The sequence below is a fragment of the Gopherus evgoodei genome, chromosome 14 (assembly GCF_007399415.2).
Source record: "Gopherus evgoodei ecotype Sinaloan lineage chromosome 14, rGopEvg1_v1.p, whole genome shotgun sequence".
Taxonomy (NCBI): Eukaryota; Metazoa; Chordata; order Testudines; family Testudinidae; genus Gopherus; species Gopherus evgoodei.
The window spans coordinates 29739565-29761631 of record NC_044335.1 but is presented as its reverse complement, the minus strand read 5'-3'; the positions used below and the strand labels follow the sequence as shown (position 1 = coordinate 29761631).

The 22067-nt window shown below is 43.1% G+C and overlaps 1 protein-coding gene across 4 annotated transcripts in view; it reads left to right on the top strand.

Annotated features, from left to right (window-relative positions):
- Positions 1–22067, top strand: part of TOX2 (TOX high mobility group box family member 2) — a 272150-nt gene that overhangs the window by 139862 nt on the left and 110221 nt on the right. For all 4 annotated transcript variants that reach the window (XM_030533449.1, XM_030533452.1, XM_030533451.1 and 1 more), the window contains exon 3: positions 12892–13137. In XM_030533449.1, the coding sequence (XP_030389309.1) occupies positions 12892–13137 (246 nt within the window). The remainder of the gene's footprint in view (positions 1–12891; positions 13138–22067) is intronic.

The window sequence follows — 22067 nt, the reverse complement described above, 5'->3', positions numbered from 1 at the left end:
GCAGCGCTGGCCCTATACAGCTGTACTAATACAGCTGTAACAACCAGCGCTGCAAAATTTTAGATGTAGACATGGCCAAAGACAATTAGCAATTTGTATATGAGTGACTATTCACAAATGCCTCTTTAGAGTATTTGGCCAGCTCTACTCAATGTATTTTGGAGACCCTGCAATTCGCACATGTGACTATAGGAAGGGTCGTGGATCTATGCATATTTCAGAGTGTATTCTAAATATAGCAGAAGGTGTCCTATTTTCTTGTTCCATATGCATCAATGGAGAACATGCTAGATCTCCACACGCTAAGATGAAGCAAATCAATTTCTATTCCCAGCTCACAGAACTGCTGATGCAGAAAATCAGTGCTACTGCAGTTCTTTGGCACTGAGGTTTGAAATCCCAGGTGTTAAAGAAGATCCCCTTCTCCATCAGTACTATGTGGAGACATCATGCCAAAGGGACATGAAGGGGCATGTGCCCCTGCCCACTGCTTCTCTACCAGCAGTGTGTCCTTCCCCTGACATCCATAGTGATCACACTGCCTTCTTTTACTCCTCTTGTTTCTCTTCAGTTGATAACATCCACCTGCCACCATTATTACCAGTGTTTGTCTCTGTCTAGTATACTTGGTCCACAGCACCATATCACTCCAAGAACTGCAGTGCTTCATCTAGCTGTGCATTGAATTCAAGGGTACCTCTGAAAAGGGAAGGAGAGAGCTGCAGAGGACAAGGGTAATGGAAAGTGGTGAGGTCAACTGGGGCTGGAAGGAGGTGAAGAAGCAGGGAAGTAGATGCTCACTCTCATCTCACAGTTTTCTGTGCATGACAGTTTACTGTGCAATCTCATAAACAGGATATAGACAAGGGAGTTTCCATCATAAATGACAAGGTGATACATAGAATTTCCTAGGCATTGCTTACAGTAAACATAGTTGAATAAGACACACATTAGACACTATCTGTCTGATATTGAAAGTTTGTGTTTACTATGTTAGCGTCACTGTTTAGGAACAATGCACTGTTGTCAAAATGCTACCCTTGTAAATCTGCCAAGGTTGGTGAAATCTCATTGCCTTAGACTCTGGATAAATCAAAGATGGACATGGAAATCAGACTCTAGGAGGGTGGGAAAGATGTCATATAGTCGTGAACTTAGGCCTTTCACTTGATCATGATGGTTCAATCCCCTTTTCTCCTCATTTGGCCCATGTTTGCCAAGCCTCTCTCTTAACCAAGTCCCTGCCAACACCTCTTCCTCCCCACCCCCCACTGACTATTTAGTACGTGCTGAGGATTATATGTGGATTTGAAGTTTCATGGTATGATTTTTTGTAATAGCTGCCACAAACAGTTTGTGGTAAACTTCATCTATACCCCAGCAGTAAATAGATCATTGTATAGACAGTCTTAGATATTTATTCTCCCATAGCTACGGACACAATATTGTAGTGACATGTTATGTATTTGTTATTAGATTTGTTGTTGGAAAGGAGGAAAGTGTAATTCCCATGCATTAGCTAGCTGTGTGGTTCTCTGGCTTCTCCTCTTTTGGACTGTCTCTGCACTTCAGTTAGCAAGCCTTCTGACCTCTGAGGATGGAGTATGGGGAAGGAGGAGAAGAAAGAAGACTTCAGACCCACCACTTTCCTGATTTTTCTCCTGAAATCTCTTCTCCAGTCCACTCCCAAAGTTAGATGTTCCTGGTGAAAGAGAACCTGCCCTTTGGCTCAGAGGGAGCTCTCTGGGTCTATGCCTTGTCGCCATGGGGAGTCAGCTCTCTGCTGCCTGTTCCCAGCTCCCTCGGCATAAGGATCGTGTTGCAGGTGGGCTGGAGGCAGGAGGGCTGCAGGCAGAACAACCCTGCGCTCCCACAATCTGGGAGCAGTGGAATGGCCCTAGGGGGCTGTTACAGCCTTATAATTAGGAGACGGCCTCAGGCTGCTCTAAATTATGGCGGGGGCTGACCTGGCTCCAGGATTGGGGGATGGGGAATACGGTGCTTTGAGACTCTTTTCCCCCACTTGTTAGGTCGTGCTCTAAGTGCAGTTGGAGTGGACCTAAGGATCTGCTGCCTTGACTCCACCTGACTAGTTTTTAAAATCAAGGGAGAACACATCACATGGGAAATGAGTGGAGACATTGTGCTAGTAAAGAGCTGTATAGAGGAGTTTGTGTTGGGGCTGCTTTCTTGTAACTTAAAAGCAGCCCCTGTTAGGAAATGAAAGGAGATTTTTAAGAGCAAGTTAGACAAACACCTGTCAGAGATGTCTAGATAATACTTAGTCCTGCCTCAGTGCAGGGGACTAGACTAGAAGACCTCTCGAGGTCCCTTCCTGTGCTATGATTCTATGGTTTTGTGAACACACAGTCCATCACATTTTGCGTTGTCTCTGCTGTTAGGGTGGGGTGGATCACACCATTCTCCATGGTTCATTGCAGTTCACCGAAAGTAAATTCTCTGCCGTTTTCTCTCTCAGACTCAAGTTTGCCTGTGAACATTATTTCACAGGGCAAATATTTACCTGCAATAATGCTGAAAATCTCCCCTTCAAACTGTGAATAATAATCTCTGAGATTGGCTGAAACTTCTGGATCCTGGCAGATAATCACAGAGAACATGACTCAGTGGAGAATTGAGGTCACTGGATATTTGGCGTGCTTTAAAAGAGAATTGGTTCCCAGGTTCATGGTCAGGTCATCTTCTCTGTGACCAATAACATGCTGAGATGAGGCTGGCTAGCTGTAGATCTTAAAATGCTTTTTAAAGAAGGGCATTACTGTCCCCATTTTCCATATGGGGAAAAACTGAGGCACAGGAAGGTTTAAGGGTCTAATTTTCAGAGGTTCTAAGCACCCACAACTCCCATAAGGTCCATGTAAGCTGTGATATCTTAGCATCTCTGAAAATCCAGCTATTACATCACTTGCTGAGATCCTCCTTGTGGAAATCTCAGGTCTGCTGTATTGGACCCAACCTGTGGATCCCCGTTATTCCCAGTCCACTGGGCATGCCAGAGACCAGTGCTGAAAGTTACAATCTCCCAGAGCTCCATCCTCATTGACAGGTGGATGTGTCACTTAACTCTTTGGGGACACATAGCAGATAAAGCAAGGAACCCACAGGCTTTGCACAGGAATTTTTTACACACACACATTTTACTCTTAGCAGTACTGGAGCTATGCAGATCTATGCAAAATTAACACCTACATGCTCTACCTTGTGTCTGTGCTCACTCCTGTGAGTCCCTGGGACTGGTCCATATGTGAGGTAGGTAGTCCCCTCCTGCCTTCGACTTCCCGCTTCTGGGAAAGAGGTCACATTCTGCCATTAAACAAAGTTTCAGACTACTCTGTCACTGACCGACTTCAAAGCCCTGGTCAGGTCCTTAAAGTCCCAGCCTCCCTGGAGACAAACTGGGAGAACCAGCTTCCTTTACCCTGGTTTCCTTTTTGGCAAATCCATTGTTCCCATTGTGGAGGGTTGTTCGAAGTTGGTGCCCCCTTGTTGGCTCTCATGCAGAGTCAGACATCTAGGCACTAGGCCTGTTAACAACAGAGTGATGATACAATCCAGCTGAAGGTTACAGTGTACAGGTGAGAACACTGCCAAAATGGAGACTGAAATGCAACATGGATTCACAGAAGCTGAATGCCGACAGGCATAGCCCCAGAACTGTCCCACGGGTCATGCCGTGAGTTAGCAATGGAACCATACCCCTCAGCTCTCTGTCATGTCAAGGAATGTCGCTCATTTTACTCTCAAAGCTCCATATCTTTCATGGGTTTATTGTTGAAAATGGTTACGGCAGCAGTTAAGAATCATATAGCTGAGATGTTAGGGCAGGGGTTTTCAAACTGGGAGTCAGGCCCCCTCAGGGGATCGCGAGGTTACTATATGGGAGGGGGAGTCACAAGCTGTCAGCCTCCACCCCAAACCCTGCTTTGCATCCAGCATTTTTAATGGTGTTAAATATACAAAAACGTGTTTTTTAATTTATGATGTGGGCCGCACTCAGGCTTTCTATGTGAAAGGAGTCACCAGTACAAAAGTTTGAGAAGCAGTGTGTTAGAGCCATTTGTGCTGAAGGAAGGACTCTCACGGCTTTCTGAGTTTCTTGTGTGAATAATTTTTTTATTGTTTTGGGTGCTTGTCACACATGGCAGCCTTGTTAGACTGCAGCAGTGTGAGAGAAATGGGTTGAGCTGGGAACGAAGCCCAGGGCTCCTGTCTCCCAAGCCTATGATCAGCTCACAGGATAACAGGTTCTGTTCTACACTGGTGGGAAGCTGGAGGGCGAGAGAAACCCAAGTTCAAAAAATATAAACAACTTCTTGTTTTCTTTAGAATTTTTTTGGCCAATTTTTTCCACATATTCCAACCAGTTCCACGACTGACTTTAGAGCAATTAAATGTCATCTATAATGCATTCATGCTGCAGTTTTCTATGTTTTGTCATTGTGGTCCAGACTGTCCCCTATGTGGTCCGCTAATGCACAGGGGATGGGAACTCCAAGGTTCTCTTCTCAGTAGTTCCTACCCATTTCTGTCTGTCAGGAAGGGAGCTTTGCTTCCCTTGCTCTGGCACATGGACGGAGGAAGCAGCTGGGGGTTCAGGCCCCCAACAGAGCAGATCCTTGAAGAACCATGTATATCTCAGGCGTTCCACAGTGGTCACACCAGCCTCGTAGCAGCCCGTCTCTTTTTATGATGGTAAGATGGACTTCCCCACAGGTTGCTGGACCTGGAACCCCTCCCAGAAAGGGCAGTAGGTGCCACAGCGTGGAGGAGAAAATTACCTGAGTCATCTTTCACATACCCACTACATTCCTATGTAGCTGGGGTTGCAGGCAGCTATGATGTCACTAACAAAAACATTCCCCAGAGGCCATTCACACCCCAAACCTAGATCATGCATCGCACAGAGCGCTTGCTGGGGGGCTTCTATAGTGTCATGAAAGAGGAGAGTAATTCCACAGAAATGGTCTTTCCATACCTCAGGGCCAATGTCTGCTGGCTCCTTCTACTCACCCAGGGAAGAGAAGTAGAATGGATGGCATGGTGCTTCAGGTTAATTTATTAAGAGGGAGGTGGGGACTTCCCTTTTCCTGGGACCTGTCCAACAACATGCTCTGTAAGCCATATGTGTGGTGATGCCTGTATTTGGCAAGAAGGCAGAAACGGGCAAATCCGGGGTTAACACAAGAGGAAAACTTGCCTGGCACTCTAGAGCTATGTGGCCCAGCAAGTTCTGTGCTTGCAGGAGACAAGACAGGGCAGTTGCTTATTGGCACAAGTTCCTCCCACTTTTCTTGCAGTCCATACCCACAACATTCCCATGTACAATGATTCTGTAGCAGCTGAATGTCCAGTCTCACTGCTGAAGGGGAGATCTGATTCCAGCATCCCGCCTACCTAACCTCTCCGCGAAGCTGCCTTGTGCAGCACACTGGTAAGAGCAGAACAGAACTGCAGTTGTTTCTCCCCAGCATTGAAGCAGCATGTTCCTTTGTCACATACGCTTCTGTTGTGTTACAGCAGTGTTAGATGTCTGCATTGAAAAGGCTCAGTGCTGCTTCAAACTCACTAGTCTTTGGGCCCAAGTTATCTTAAAGGAAAAATCTGGCTTCTGCCCTTGCTCCCCCAGCAGTGTGCAGATGCGGTTTAAGGTATCTGTAGTAATGTCCAAACGCGTGAGTGTACTGACCCTTCAGGCGCTTTGATGTCTAAGTGACCTAAATGGGCACAAAAAGGCAAAGTGGTTGAGCCTTAGAAGGAAGTCAGGCTCTTAACTCCTGGGGTACTGAGGACATCCTCATTTTTCACTGAGCTCCTCAGGATCTCTCTTGTCCTCAGCATTTCCCCCATCTCCAGAATAAGATCCTCCAGCTCCCTAGCCTCCACTTTTGGCCCTCTCAATGATGCCTCCCCCTCGGTCAGTGAAGGCACTCTGGGCTCTTCTGTGTATTGCCTACCCCCTTTGAACCAATGAGCTGGTAGAAGTTGCTCTCTAGCCACCTGAATACTGAGGTGAACCTGATTTTGTCAGCAATTGCTTCCTCTGACATTTTACAGGGAGCAGTTTTTCAGTGGGACCAATTAATTCTCATTTACAAAGGTGATTGGGAGTTGAGCACAACGACCTGTTCTGTGTTGCTCCTCGCAATTCAGACCTCTCTCCAGTAACCCTCAAAGTCGTCAGCTTTCGTGTCATCCTTGACCATGAACCCTTCTTCCCTTCCATCTGCAAAATATGCTTATCACTGACTCTGTAGCACCACCTGGGCACGCCGCTCCCCCTGTTCAACTCTTCTTCTAAGCTTTCATCTTCCTTTATCTTGGCAATTGCAGTTCCCTGCCCTCAGGCCTCCCTATGTCCCTGCTTCCCAGGCATGTACAGACATTGCTGCTTGAATATACATGAAAGAAACATGAATTCTCAGCCACCATCCTGGAACAACCCCACTTGCCCTCTGTGCAATTCAAAATCTCCCTCTGTTTGTAAACAACCTTCCATGGACTTTCTGTAGCCAGCCTAACAGAGCCTGCATTGGGTCTCTCTTCTCCCTTTCCCTCTCCCGACGGACTTTGTGCAGTTGCTCCCCACCCTCTTCCAGCTCTGGCCTCCACTCTGCTCATCCCCAGTCAGGCCACTGGTGTGTGCGGTCAGGAGCAGCCCCCTGCAACTCTGCACCTCCTCAGCTCTCCTTGCCAAGCTCAGCTTGATGCATCTCTTTTTCCCCATGAAAGTGACTGGGAATTAAGTGCCTAGTTGCTATTTGTGCCTTTGAAAATCTTCTTCCTTTTCATTTGTGTCTCCCTCAGCTGTTAGTGAACCCACTCGATAAAGTGTTTGGGGTTGCAGTTTGCATGAAAGATACTGCATGGGCTGGAACTGCCCCGGGCTTTACTGATACTGTGATTGGGTGCAAAGGAAACAGGAAGTAGACTCCTTGATCAGCCAGCAACAATCAGGCCGCAGGAGAAAATCCTCTTCTAACAAGGCTGGGAGATCCAATGACTTGTCAGTGTCTGTTCAGGCTGCCAAAATTAAGGTGACAGATGTAGGATTCAGACATTACCACTGCCCATTTTATCATGCTCTTTTATTTATACTGTTCAATAGAATAGGCTGTGGTGTTGTACAGGATGTGGAACAGATTCTGCTCCCATTACTCACCACGGGGAAATAACTGGCTGGGTGGTAGTACTGCTGAAGGGCATCTGAGGATTTTAATGGATCACAATTGAATACGAGTCAGCAATGTGATACAGTTGGAAAAAAGGTAAATATCATTCTTGGGTGTATTAACAGGAGTTTTGTATATAAGTCACAGCAAGTATTTGTCCCACTGTACTTGGAACCGGTGAGGTCTCAGCTGGAGTACTGTGTCCAGTTCTGGATACTAAATTTTAGGAAAGATGTTGACACGTTGGAGAGTCCAGAGGAAAGCAACAAAACTGATCAAACGTTTTGAATACCTGAGCTCAGAGGAAAGATTAAAAAAACACTGGACATGTTTAGTGTTGAGAAAAGAAGATTCGGGGACAGAGGGGGATGATTGTCTTCCAGCATATTAAGGGCTGTTATAATGAGGACAGTGATCAATTGTTGTCCAAGTCCACTGACAGTAGGTCAAGAAGTAATGGGCTTAATCTGCAGCAAGGATGATTGAGGTGAGATATTAGAAAAAACTTTCTAACTCTAAGGGTAGTTAAGCTCTGGAACAGGCTTCTAAGAGAGGTTGTAGAATCCCCATCGTTGGAGGTTTTTAAGAGCAGGTGGGACAAACACCTGTCCAGAATGATCTAGGTTTACTTGGCCCTGCCTCAGCCCAAGAGTTGGACTTGACTCCTCGAGGTCTCTTTCAGCCTGACATTTCTATGCTCTATGAGAGAGGGGTATGATGTCACTAGGTATCAGAGGCACATGCAGTGTTACCTATGCAAAAGTGGAATGGACATGATAAATTGGGAGTGGAATCATGGCTGTCCTGTGGAGGGGAAGGTATGTGGTACCTGCTGAAAGGGTGGCAGAGAGGCTGCTACAGCTTGAATTCTGTCTGAGTCAGCCAGAATCCTTTCAATAGCTACTCTTGTATCATAGCCCCTCTGCATCCTGATGGACTCTAGCTTTAAAGTCACAAACTAACCAGGCTATGAGGTAAGCGGAGTCTTCAAGATTCCGAGTAATAAATTCACATTTTAACTTTGAAACAAGTTTATATTTAATTGCAATTAAAAAAAGATGTAAAAATATTTATTTGTATCTCCCACGGTACCCCCTCATGGTTCCCCTCCCTCAAAGACCATAGAAATGAGTCTCTGCAGAGATACAATCTACACAAGGATTAGCTAGTTCCATAAGAGCTGAACATGGTCCTTGAACTCTAGCTCTATTATCAGCATCTCATAAAGACATGAAAAGGTCTGAATACAATGAAGAAAGAAGCTGGGAGGGAGGGGGGATGCAGCCATTTTTACCATATGGCAGAGTGTCATAAACAGATAGCTAAGGGTTAATGTCTCTTTCACCTGGAAAGGAGTAACCTGAAACACCTGACCAGAGGACCAATCAGGAAACAAGACTTTTTCAAATCTGGGTGGAGGGAAGTTTTGGGGTGTTAGTTCTTTGTTCTTTTGTCTTGGATCGGTGACTCTCTCAGCTCTGAGAGTGATCTCTCTCTATCTCCAAGCTTTCTAATCTTCTGTTTCCAAGTTGTAAGTGCAAGGATAGTAAGACAATAGGTTTATATTGGTTTTTTTTGTATTTACATGTGTGTAGTTGCTTGAATGTTTTAAATTGTATTCTTTTTGAATAAGACTGTTTATTCACTTTTTTCTCTTAAGCAATTGACCCTGTACATTGTCACCGTGATACAGAGCCTATTTTTAATGTCCTTTTTCTTTCTTTTTATATAAAGTTTTCTTTTTAAGACCTGTTGGAGTTTTTTCTTTAGTGGGGACTCCAGGGAATTGAGTCTACAGCTCACCAGGGAATTGGTGGGAGGAAGAAGTCAGGGGGAAAATCTCTTTGTGTTAGAGTTACAAAGCCTGACTTTGCATACCCTCTGGGTGAGGGGGGAGAGATTAGATCTCTCTGTACTTGTGTTTCCAGGACTGGAAGCAGGGAATCTCCTAGGGTCATCCAGGGAGGGGAGCCTGGGAGGAAGTAACAAGGAAACAAGGGGAGGGGGTTATTTCCCTTTGTTGTAAGACTCAAGGCATCTGAGTCGAGGGGTCCCCCAGGGAAGGTTTTGGGGAGACCACAGTGAGCTAGGCACTGTATTATTCCTGGCTGGTGGCAGCAAATACCAGGTCCAAGCTGGTAACTAAGCTTGGAGGTTTTCATGCTAACACCCCTATTTTGGATGCTAAGGTCCAGATCTGGGAAAAAATGTTATGACACAGAGATATTGCAAAGGTGGAAAGATACATAGATCCTTGGCATCATCACTCCATTTTAACTAGGGTTGCCACCTTTCTAATTCCTGGTAATTAGACCCCACCCCCAAAGTCCTGCCCCATCCTGCCTCTTCCCTTGAGGCCTCGCCCCTGCTCCACCTCTTCCCCCGAGGCCCCGTCCCCATTGCTCACTCTACCCCACCATCTCCTGTTGCTAACTGATAATCACAAGGAGGTGGCCCCAGCTGAGCAGGTGCTGGCGCGGGTTAATGCCCTGGTGCCTCTCTTTGCACCATAGTAACTGGGCCTTTGGTTCAGGTGCCATTTAGGGTTGGCAGGACCCTGAAAATCTGAAGCCAGAAACTGGACTGTCCAGGTAGAAACTGGATGGGTGGCAACTTTAATTTTAACATGTGCCTATTACTGCAGAATAAAGCTGTGACTTTGCACCCAACTCTTCCCTCCCCGGCAGAAGTCGATGGGAGTCGTGCAGGTTCAGGATCCTCATTTCAGCTGAGCTCAGTATATTTGAAAGTGGAAAATCCTACCTCTTCCACATTTGTAGTATAATAGAGGAAACCACCTTTTAAGGAAGTTGAGCGTCACTGTGATGACATCTTTCAGTCCCTGGTGGGATGGATGGGTTTGAACATAAATCGGGGGGGAAGAGTTTGTGTTAGTAAATAATTAAAATTTAACATAATCTATAATTTATAGATTTATAGATTTATAGATTATAGATTTATAGATTATAATTTATAGATTTATAGATTTAACATTATCTATAATTTAATCTGTAGGGTATATTATAATGCATAATCTACTACATAATTTAATCTAAAATAATATTAAAATGCAAAATATGTTGTGTAACACACTTGATGAGGAAATGGTAGTTGGTTGTTACTGAGACGAGTTTTAGAGGACAGCATTTCTTCAGTGGTAACTTTAAACCATCACTTGTGATATGGATTCAGTCATCCCAAATGTGAAAATGAACAGTGTCTATTACAATACATCATCATCATGGATTCCACCTATATACAGTATCTATGTACTGAATATCTGCCTTATCTTTCTATCTGTCTTTTTAAAACACATATGGAGTAAATATAGGCTTAGAAAATTGTTGTTAGCTGATATGATGTGAATGGTTGCAGGCATGAAGTCTGATTATGTTGATTGGATATTGTCTAATCTGATTCTGATTGTGTACTGCTTTGATCCTTATTTTGATATGACTGCATAATACTGTAGTGATTCGGAAAGCTTTGTGATTTAGACAGTTCTTGTTTTCTGAGCTGAATAGAGTGAGGAGACAGAAATGCGCAGGGGGGTGTGAGCGGGGATGACAGGTTTTCCATACTCCTAACAAAACCTCCTCAAAGCCTTTTAGCAAGCTGCTCAGCAGAAACACAAGAAACTTGTATTTTTGAAGAGCGCTTTAGGAAACTTGGAATGGATTTTACATAATTTAACTAAGTACAGCAAAGCCTCTTGCTTATATACCTGATACCAAAATAAACCAGTTGGAAGAAGTTTGCTGTGCAATGATTTATTCAGTCCCTCTCTGTATACCATGGAACAAAATCCTGTTCAATATCTGGGAAAGAATCAGTGCACTTCAAACTGTGTAACCCAAATGAAAACTAACTACCAGACTTATTAAATGGAATCCATCGGCCCTCTACTCTTTTATATGCAGCCTGTCATCCCCGCCCTTTCCAACGTAATATCTGAGCTAGACAAGCTTGCTGGAAGAATAACTGAACTGGAATCTCCACTTGATAACAGTTTTGATACTAATATGTAGTAGTATAGACCTTGAGCCCCCATTTCTTGTGTACACAGCGTGAAGTCAATAGGAATTTTGAGGGCATATAAATCACAGGATTTGCCCCACAATTAGTTCTCCGATTACTATCTTTACTGCAGTGGTATCATGTGAATAACATAAGGGAGACAAAAAAGGGCGGGGACTCACCTTAGCTAAGGATAATGAAAATGTTAAACTCTGCACCTCTGTGAAGAGTGACGAAGGGATGGTGCCATTGCAGTCAATGTTTCTCTCTAAAGAAAGTGTCAGAACACTCAAGCTCATGCACTCTCCGACTGTGCTTCATAACGAGATTCCAGACAGCCTTTTCGTCACTTGCTGTCTGCTGCGTTTCATGAAGACTTTTTAATTCAAGTTACATAAATCTTTTATTTTATTATTATTTTAATCTAGAGTGATGGAGGGTGAGGATTTGTGTGAGAGTTTTGGGGCAATGGCTTAATAGTCTACAATGTTTAACCATTTTTACACATATTTTTCTGGTCTTAAGTCAAGTATTAAATCAAAATCTAATCATGAAACTAGGTGATCTTGGAAACTGATCTTAAAATCCATGTGTGTAACACTAGGGATAATCAGAATTTCATATAGTATAGTCATATATGATGTAGGATATCTTTAAAACAAGCTTTCTCTTTAAACTATAACCTATTATTATGTTCTTCCATACCACAATTAACAATCTTATTGCAAGATTTACATTTATTTTAAATTTACTGTACATCTAATATATTTTGTCTCAGGAGAATTACATGAGTGCAATTTCAGATTAATTTTTAACACAAATCAGGGAAATGTTTTAATAAATCCCACCAAACTGGAAATGATCATGATAAAACTATCTGCAATTCGTGTTCTTCTTCAAGGTAGTGTCATCAGGAAAAGAGCTAGTTAAAGGTATTTTTATTCTTAAATACCTTTGCACAATAAAGTAAATATGGGCAGGTCTCCATGCGTGGAGCAGTCAATTGAGACTCATTTTTTAAAAAAAAAAAGATGCTACAGCCCCATTTCTGAATAGGTCTTTCAGCTGATAGATAAATACTGAGTTTTTCCAAGGAGCCTAAAGGAATTTGGTGCTCAGGTACCACTGACTTTCCATGGGAGTGGAGTGTTTACTTCCCTTAAGCCCCTTTGAAAATCCCAGTCATAAATATTGCACACTCATTTGTGTGTCCACAGAAGTATTTGTACTCACAAATGCAGCAGTTATATGTATTACTACCAGATTTGTGCATGCAAATACCCTTTCAAGAAGCAAGCTTAGAGCCCTTTTTGAAAATTTAGTTCTTTTGGTCATATCTTGACATTGATCCATGCATGGAATTTTCTGCTGAGATGGATGACAGTTCTAAAAAGCAGATGGGGGCAGGACATTGTACCTAAGTGATAGAAATTGAAGCTCAGGCCATGAGACATGCCCTTCTGTTTGATTTGGGATGATCTTGATATTAATTACAGCATGCTGTGATAGTCTGATGTTGCTTTGGGACCTGCTTATGAACATGACTGGGAATTGTCATTTAGGAATTATTGTATTAACTGGTTGTGATTAATTTTTATTTATTTATTTTTGCATCACAAAATATTTCTTTTGCTGAAGCGACAAGGAAGTGACACATTGTAAAAATGTCCTTTTATTGTTTCAGACGTATAATGGTCAGAATGAGAATAATGAAGACTATGAAATCCCTCCTATAACTCCTCCTAACCTCCCGGAGCCCTCGCTTCTTCACTTGGTGGATCATGAAACTGGGTATCATTCACTGTGTCACGGCCTCCCTCCAAATAGCCTGATACCAGCATATTCCTATCAGAACATGGACCTTCCAGCCATCATGGTGTCTAATATGTTGAGTCAGGATGGGCATCTTCTCTCCAGCCAACTACCTACGGTGAGTAAAGTTTTCTCTTTTGTCGTGTTCTGTTTGACCTGATACAATACACTGTGTGTCATTATGAGTCGTTTGAATTTAGAAGGATATTTCTAGAAAAAACATTTCCAACTAAGGATTGAATAAAGGCAGTGAACACCGAGCTGCCTTCAGTTGGACAGGGAGCATATCTCAAAGAGGGGGGTGGTTTGATTGTTTCTGTAGAAGTCATTTGCATGGCCATGGTCATGGTGCTTTTCAGCGTAATTTTGTATTTTAAATTCTGTGTCTTTTTGGATCCTGTTAATAACCTAATCGTATTCAGGGGGTGACTTTGTATTTCACTCTTGGTGCATAATGTCATACACATTGATTCTTGTCTTTCGAGAGTGAAGTATGCATGCTTTATTTTTCCTTCATACTTTGGTAGGGTCATCCAAAACACGTTGGAAAAAATAACCCCAACTATACATACAGTATGATGGGGGCTAATTTAGCTACAACTAATCAGGAAAGAGATCTGGAATCATCGTGCATAGTTCTCTGAAGATGTCCACGCAGTGTGCAGCAGCAGTCAAAAAAGCAAACAGGATGTTAGGAATCATTAAAAAAGGGATAGAGAATAAGATGGAGAATATCTTATTGCTGTTATATAAATCCATGGTACGCCCACATCTTGAATACTGAGTACAGATGTGGTCTCCTCGTCTCAGAAAAGATATAGTGGCATTAGAAAATTTTCAGAGAAGGGCAACAAAAATGATTAAAGGTTTGGAACGGGTCCCATGTGAGGAGATATTAAAGAGGCTAGGACTTTTCAGCTTGGAAAAGAGGAGACTAAGGGGGGGAATATGTTAGAGGTATATAAAATCATGAGTGGTGTGGAGAAAGTGAATAAGTAAGTTATTTACTTGTTCTCATAATTTAAGAACTAGGGGCCACCGAATGAAATTAATGGGCATCAGGTTTAAAACAAATAAAAGGAAGTTCTTCACACAGCGCATAGTCAACCCCATGGAACTCCTTGCCTGAGGAGGTTGTGAAGGCTAGGACTATAACAGAGTTTAAAAGAGAACTAGATACATTCAGGGAGGTTAAGCCCATTAATGGCTATTAGCAGGATGGCTAAGGAATGGTGTCCCTAGCCTCTGTTTGTCAGAGGGTAGAGATGGATGGCAGGAAAGAGATCACTTGATCATTACCTGTTAGGTTCGCTCCCTCTGGGACACCTGTCATTGGTCACTTCAGTAGACAGGATACTGGGGTGGATGGACCTTTGGTCTGACCCAGTGTGGCCATTCTTATGTTCTTACGTTAAAACAAAGCATCCAAAAATGATCTTTTGAATAATAAATAGACCACTATGTTCGTTACAAGTACTGTAAAATGGGAGCAATCTGCTCATTGGCCTAGTAAAAAGGTTAAGGTGTGGCATGGACTACCTCATTCTATGGTTTAAAAGCCCATTTAGTGAAAGAACTGAGCCTACCCCATGTCTTCTCAAAGTCAGTGGGAGCTTTGCTCATGACTTTGAGGGGAGCAGTATCAGTCCCCAGTCCTGCATCGGTTAGAGCTGGCAGTCCTAAAATGCCTTTTGGGTTACTCTGGAACAAGGCGATATCTTCAGAAGTTTCATGTTAACCTATTGCAGAAAGGACTAGCACAGGGATACTGAAATAAAAATGGAGGTCTGAGGGGAAAAAAAAAGCTTATTTAACCCAGTATAGAGATCAGTTCAGCACAGAAACAGCCATGTTGTGTAAGCTTTTGTCTTGATTTCATCAGCTGTGTTGAATTTATGATGAAGTCATTTAATAATATTTTTCCTTTTAGCAGATTTAACTACATGGTAGGTTTTCTATATTAGTTGCTTCTAAGATCATTGATTTCCATGGGTGTCACTGGAATGCATCAATATCAAACAGAGCTAATTTTGTTTAATTAACATGCCTGCATCTCCGCAACCATCCTAGCTAAAGAGTATTTGCTTTTCCTTGCCTCAGTAGATAAGGGTCTGGAAGGTAGTAGTGTTCAAAGGAGCTATTATCACTTTCTCTAGGAACGCACCAAAACTCCCAAAATCCTTGGCGTGTCTGCACTTTTCCCCCCCTTGATAAAGTTTGTGTTTTTAAAAACAATTGATTGAGCATGATATTGAAAACAGATCTCTTTCTGTGAAATTATTACATTGGGCTCCTCTTTAGGTTTTAGGTTCTTAGTTCATTAAATTATTCATTTCTGAGACAAAAAGAGTCAATTTTGTATGAAAGATGTTTTCCCTAGTTTAATTTAAAGCACAGCCCAAACTTCTGACCCCTATTTTCATACCACAATATTTTTACCCTGTGTGAATTGTCTCATTTTTGCGAGGTGATATTGCATTGATAAATCAGTTTCTAAAATACCCAGAGAAACAAGAATAGTGGGATTTATTAAGCAGCTTCTGAATGTCTGAAATAATTTATTTTGGAGTAGTCCTTGGGAAATGTTCTCTTTCTTATTTTATGGTTCTGTTTTACAAATGCAGCATCTTGACAATAAATCAGGACTGAGCTAGGGAAGATAAGAAGGGGGCTTAGTATGCTGAAAACAGAATAGAGAGATTGAGTTGTTTCCCCCTTACCACTAAAATTAAAAATCCAAGGAACCTGAATTTTCCAGCTGATAGTGAATTGGAAGTGTTTGGTTTTAAAGCAAAGCCATTGGGAAAGATATCTGCATAGGTCCCAGTGGTAACGAGGCAGATCAGTAAATGAATTCTATAGTAATTTTAGGCCCAAATGAAATCCTTTCTTACCCGCCTGTCAAACACTTTTCCTCTATCAACTTTTTGTTACAGCCTGACCCCCCTTTTCCCTCACAAATTGACCAAATTCTGCCTTTGGATGCACGGACAGGGATCCCACTGACTCCAGTGTGCGCTCATGGCAGTACAGCGTTTGTCCCAATGTGCATGTGTAAGCCTGATTAGCATCAATGGGAGCTGTGCACGCACATGAGGGAACAATAAAATCCCAGAGATGGAGCAGATTTTTAAATTTGTATCATTAATACCTTCTGCCCGCATGCCCGTCAAGTCATAACCCACTTGGTCATGGTCTAATGAAGTAGACTGTGCTTCAGGCATTTCTTGGGTGACATTGCAGGGTGTCTGAAGTGCTGTGGTCCTCCCTGAAAGTTACCCATATTTAAGGTAGATATCTGCAACAGGAAAAATTCATTCTGAGGAGGAACATGTTTACTGACTTGACAATAACAAAGCAGTAATTGTTTCACTGTGTGTAGTAATGGGGGCATCAGCCAGTTAGGAAGGTGACTCTTGTTTGAGAGTTCAGCAGGAAGCCTGATGAGATTTGGTCTTTGTTTCAAGACCTAAATGACTAATGCAAATGTTAAGGGTATTAACACGCCTCCTATGTGCTTTGGCTCGCAATGGTCTGCACATTTTTTTGCATACACAGATGTTTCCTACCTTTGCTGCCATTTATTTTATTTCTGGGGTAAAAATATTTTTAATGAAAGAGAAAAATTATAACTGCAAGTAGTTTGGGATACAAATTTTAAATGTCATTAAGAATTTATGTCCAATAACTAAGATTTTTTCATGTGTGCTAATGAAAAGTCTAGGACTATTAAAATGACATGACCTAGACATTACTGAGAGCAATGGGAAATGACATTTACTCTACTGCTCAAAAAGCAATTGGGATAAGGGATGCTTTGCAATCCTGTAGTGTCTCCTATCTAAGAATCTGATAACTAACACTTTCCAGCCATTTCATGAAGCTTCACAATACCCCAGGGAGGTAGGAAATTGCTATCTCCATTGTGCAGAAAGGAGCACTACAAGGTGAAATAGTTTGTTAAAAGTCCCACATTGCATCATTAAAGAGTAAGCAATAGAACCCCAGTGTCCTGGCTCCCTGGGCTGTGTGGTCGTGTTTCAAAAATGGGCCAAAACGGGAATCTTTTATCTGATTCAGATTTTGTTAGCCCAGAAGGGACCACTGTGATCATCTAGTCTGACCTCTTGTATAGCATTCCCTGCTCCTGGAATGTAGGGTATTGATAAAATGGGACCTTGTATTACATCTCCAGAGCAGTAACCTGACCAAGGAGGTTTTGCAAAACTAAGGTCACCTCCATATTTGCTTATCATGAATACATCCTATCAACAGTTTCCCTTCCTCGGCAGCTCCTCTGCGCTACTTGCTTTCGCTCAGCCAGTTGCTCCTGGGGCATTTCAGACTGCTCCATGAGATCTAGTGTCTGGTCTCGCTCTTGAAGACTCATGTTTCCTTGGGACACAATTAGATAGCATTGCCAACCATCCCAGATTCCCCAGCAACATCCCTTGGTCTGGATTGATTTGCAAGGGGATCAAAAAGCTGCTGATTTTATTCCTCTTCTTTCTATCTGAGTGTTTGATATGTCCTGGCTGGCTTGAATTGGGTGTTCATCTTCAGACCTCTTCCTTTGTTGAAGATGTGAGGTTCAGCACATTTGTGTGGCACACGGGACATTCCAAACTTCATGTACAGGCTGCCTCTGTGGAAGAGCAGAACTTTGAAGGAGAAGAAAGAGGCCTACAGAAAACTTGACAGTGGTTAGGCTGCTGGTGTGCTTTGATCATAGCCTCCCTTGTTGACTGATGTAGTTTCCCTGTACCCTCATCTATCTGTCCCTTTGTGGTCACTTGTCTTATACTTAGATTGCCACCTCTTCGGGGTGGGGGCCTGTCTTTTTGTTCTATGTTTGTGCAGCACCTTGGACCATGGGGTCCTGGTCCATAACTGTAGCTCAGAGGCGATATGATAACACAAATAATAAATAATAATAATTGAATAGATACCACTGGGATTCCAGCGCTGCAGGATGGACAGTGAGAGAGAGGGGGGGTCACTGAATGTGCCTGTGCCTGTGCCCGTGCAGACTCTTATGAGAGAGAAACCTCAACATGGGGAGGTTGGGGGGAGAAAACTACATAGATAGATATTTCTTGTCATTAATAAACAAATTAAATGTACCAAACACGGGCCAAAAATTCAAGTTTTTTTCCCCCTGAAAAATTTCAAATCAGAATGTTTTGTTCAAAATGTTCTGAAGAAAATCTCAGATCTTTCTATAAGAAATTGTAAACAAAAGGACATTTTTGCACTATATTTTGAATCACAATTTTTGTATTGTTTGTTTTCAAAAATCAAAAAGATTTCACATTTTGGGTTATTGTCCCTTACCACCTTCTTCTTCCTTTTTTACTCCCCTCCTTTTTTTTAATTCATAAATAGGGCCCTACCAAATTCATGGCCATGAAAAACACATCATGGACCATGAAATCTGGTCTCCCCCTGTGAAATCTGGTCTTTTGTGTGCTTTTACCTATACTATACAAATTTACCGGGGCTGGGAAGACCAGTGTTTCTCAAATTGTGGGTCCTGACCCAAAACGGAGTTGCAGGGGGATCACAAGGTTGTTTTAGGGGGTCACAGTATTGCCATCCTTACTTCTGCACTGCCTTCAGAGCTGGGCAGCATACTATACTATGCTACCTTACTTCTGCACTGCTGCTGGCAATGGTCTACCTTCAGAGCTGGGCTCCCAGCCAGCAGCCGCCACTCTCCAGCTGCTTAGGTCTGAAGGCAGTGCCCATCGCCAGCAGCGCAGAAGTAAGAATAGCAGTACTGCAACTCCTTCCCCCCCCCCATAACCTTGCAACACCTACACAACTCCTTTTTGGGTCAGGACCCCTACAATTACAACACCGTGAAATTTCAGATTTAAATAGCTGAAATCATAAAATTTACCATTTAAAAAATCCTATGACTGTGAAATTGACCAAAATGGACCATGACTGTGGTAGGGCCCTACTGATAAATGAGAGTGGGCAGGAAATGGAATCCTCCAAACCTGTTTTTCCCATCCTTTTCCAGTGGGGACAAAATGGGGGCAAAGGAGGAGGGAATGTAAAAAAGGGGGAAAAGGGTGAGGGGAGTCTAAAGTCCAAAATCACAAACAAAATGAAAATTGTGATTTGAAACAAAACAGAATTAACATTTTTGTTTCATTTCAAATGTTTTTGTGGAAAAATCTCCCTGAAATAGCAGTGCTTTTGTGAAACATTTTTATTTTAATGAGACTGCGTTTTTTGATGGAGAAGATTTTCAACTGAACAATGTTGAGCCACTCTGCTGTGTTCTCAGGATCTCTGTTCTATCCTGTGCCTGCTCCTCTGGCTGAGGGTGGGTAGCCCGGTGGATGATTTTGTTCTGTCCTCCTCTCTGGCCCTCGGGCCTTTTCCTCAGCACCTGAAGCATGCAGAAAGCTAGCTGACCTTCTCTCCATTGATGTGCAGAAAGCATGCTGCTGTGTCACTAGGAAAGAAGCATTTATTGTGCAAACTTTCCTGCACAAATAAAAATCATAACATGAAATAGCAAAGCAAAAAGCTGAGATGCAACCATAGGTATCTTCCTCAGGCCTGAATTTTAAGGAATATCATTACAAACATAGTGAGAATAAATGGAGATGGTTTTTGTGCCATCTTGGACTCAAGCGCATAATTACAGATGCTATTAGTTAATCACAACTAATACCTCAGTCAGAATCAGCGGCCTGTTGTGTTGGGTGCTGTGCAAACATACAGGACACGATCCCTGCTCCAATGAGCCTATGACCTACAAGATGCATGAGTGAATTAAATAAACAATAGGAAAGAAGGGCTGGAAGTGGGCTGGTGGAGAAGGGCATTGAAGTCCTTGGGAGTTTTGCCATAAACTTGAGTGAGATTAGGATTTGACCCCTTGTGTTCACTCTCCTACATTATGTGCTCATCTTGGTAATGTGGATGGTTCAGTAATGTAGTGGGGGGGCGTTTCTTCTCTTGCCTGTGTCACTGTTAATACAAATGGTGACTTTTCACAGGTTGGGGAAATAGGTGAAGGTCATGAGAGGAAAGAAGGTGGTGGGAAATATGAGGGGCAGGTAGCGAGCTGGCAGAGGACAAGAGAATGGGAGAGTTAGAAAGGATGGAGGAGAGAAGGAAGGTGTCCTGGGCTGGGGGTAGGCAAGGAGTAGAGAGATGGGAGGAACACAAGGATAGTCAGGAGGCAGGGAAAAGTGTCGGGGCTGGTCAGAAAAGGTTGCTTTCTGATGGGAAATATTTTGACAAATCCCAGCTCCACAAATTGTCAGTTTTTGTTTCACTTTCTCTCTGTTTTTTGCCTCCAAAAAATAGGGAGGAGATAAAAATGGGAGTGCAGAGGGAGAGAAAAAAGGGACAGTGAGTGAGGGGCAAAAAAAAAGAAAAACAGAAAATGTTTTGGTGAGAGAGGAAAAGATTTCGAACAAAATGAAAATTTCCCTCCCCTTCCAAAAACCAGTAATATAGAAAATGGTGTTTTCTGTCAGAAAAAGAGAGTTTTGAAAGAAAAATTTTGACCAGCTTCAGTGAGCACAAGGATTTTTGCCTGGAGCCAGCAGTTGTTGCTACCTGTCTGTGTCCATGAGGAGTGTCTGTGGTGATGGCGCGGGTAGCAGAACACGTTCTGGGCCTTGGCACTGTGGACGAGGGTGCTGTCCGAATTGGGATGATTACTGAAGATAGAACATTGGAGAGAGTGGTGCAGCCACAGAAGCTTGGATGAAAGTGACTGGAGGCAGCCCAGCCCCAGTCTTTGAAACAGCTGAGGTTAGATTGGCAGTGGTAGCAGGGAGAATGGGAGCATGTTGTGTTAAAGAGCTGTTGTGAATAAATGAGTTTTCAGAAGGGATTTGGAAGAACATGTTTGACAGAAACAAAGGGTGATCAAGGTCAGAGCTGAAGAATTTCCAATGCAATGCAAACATATTTCCATAAATATTAGATAGGGGTCTCAGAATGTCTGCGTCCCTCATTGTGTGAGACTCCCGAACGGAGCCTGTCGGCACTGGAGGCTCCCCTACTGGGGAGTGGCTCCTATGCCACACTCCAAGCAGAGGGGAGAAGTCGGGGGAGTATCCTGGCCCAGAGATGGAACTTTACTGGACTGTGACGGGAACCACCACTCACAGTGACTCCTGCTGGGCCCTTCTGTGCTGCCCTGGGCCAGGCTACCCTCTCTGCACACAGTTCTACCCACAACCATTTTGGATTGGGCTTCCCTGGCTGTGCAGGGGTTCATCCCGTAAAGAGGAGAAGTCCCCTGAGTCTATTGAGGGCCCAGCCTCTACACCTCACTCCCTAATAGCAGCGCTGCTGGTCGGCCAGATGGGAGCCCACTGATAGCTCCAACACTGGCCCAGTTTGGAACTGCGCCTGCCATTGTAACTTACCATTGACTCAAACACTTGGGGTCACATTGTTTCAAACCTGCTCCTGGGAGATGAATATCACAAAATTCCATGTAAACAGACACCAATTCCAGCAACATAGCTTTGTTTTTCCATGGTCCTAGCCTGGCACAATAGCAGTGAAAGGATATTAGAGCACTGGAAATGCAAAATTACTGGGGCATTCCTCGCTTGGGCTTGGGCATTGTGTGTGACTGATTCAGCGAGGGGGTTTGAAATGCTGAAGGTATCGTTGCCGAGAGTTCTGTCCCCTGTGCTCCTCTCCTACGGATTCCACCACAGTAGGGGCAGACCCAAGGCCGTTATTGTTTCATACACTGTTGTGTGTGTGGAAGCTTCAGTGTCTTAGATACCATGCAACGGTAACTATTAGCAAGTGCTGACCTTTTAGCGGTGATCACTGTATTATAGGGGAAGCTGGTAGCAACTCCTGTATCTAATCTGCCCTAACACTTTCCATCATTAAACATTCTTGTGATTTTATTTGAGAAGTTCAAAAATGTCCATGGTTAGCAATAGGCCTTTGAAATGTAGAAGAGTGCCTTTTCTTTGTTCAACAAAATTCCATTGAGTTTTTCTGAGCTGTAAACTGTTGAAAGTCAACTTTTATTTCACTTCTGTC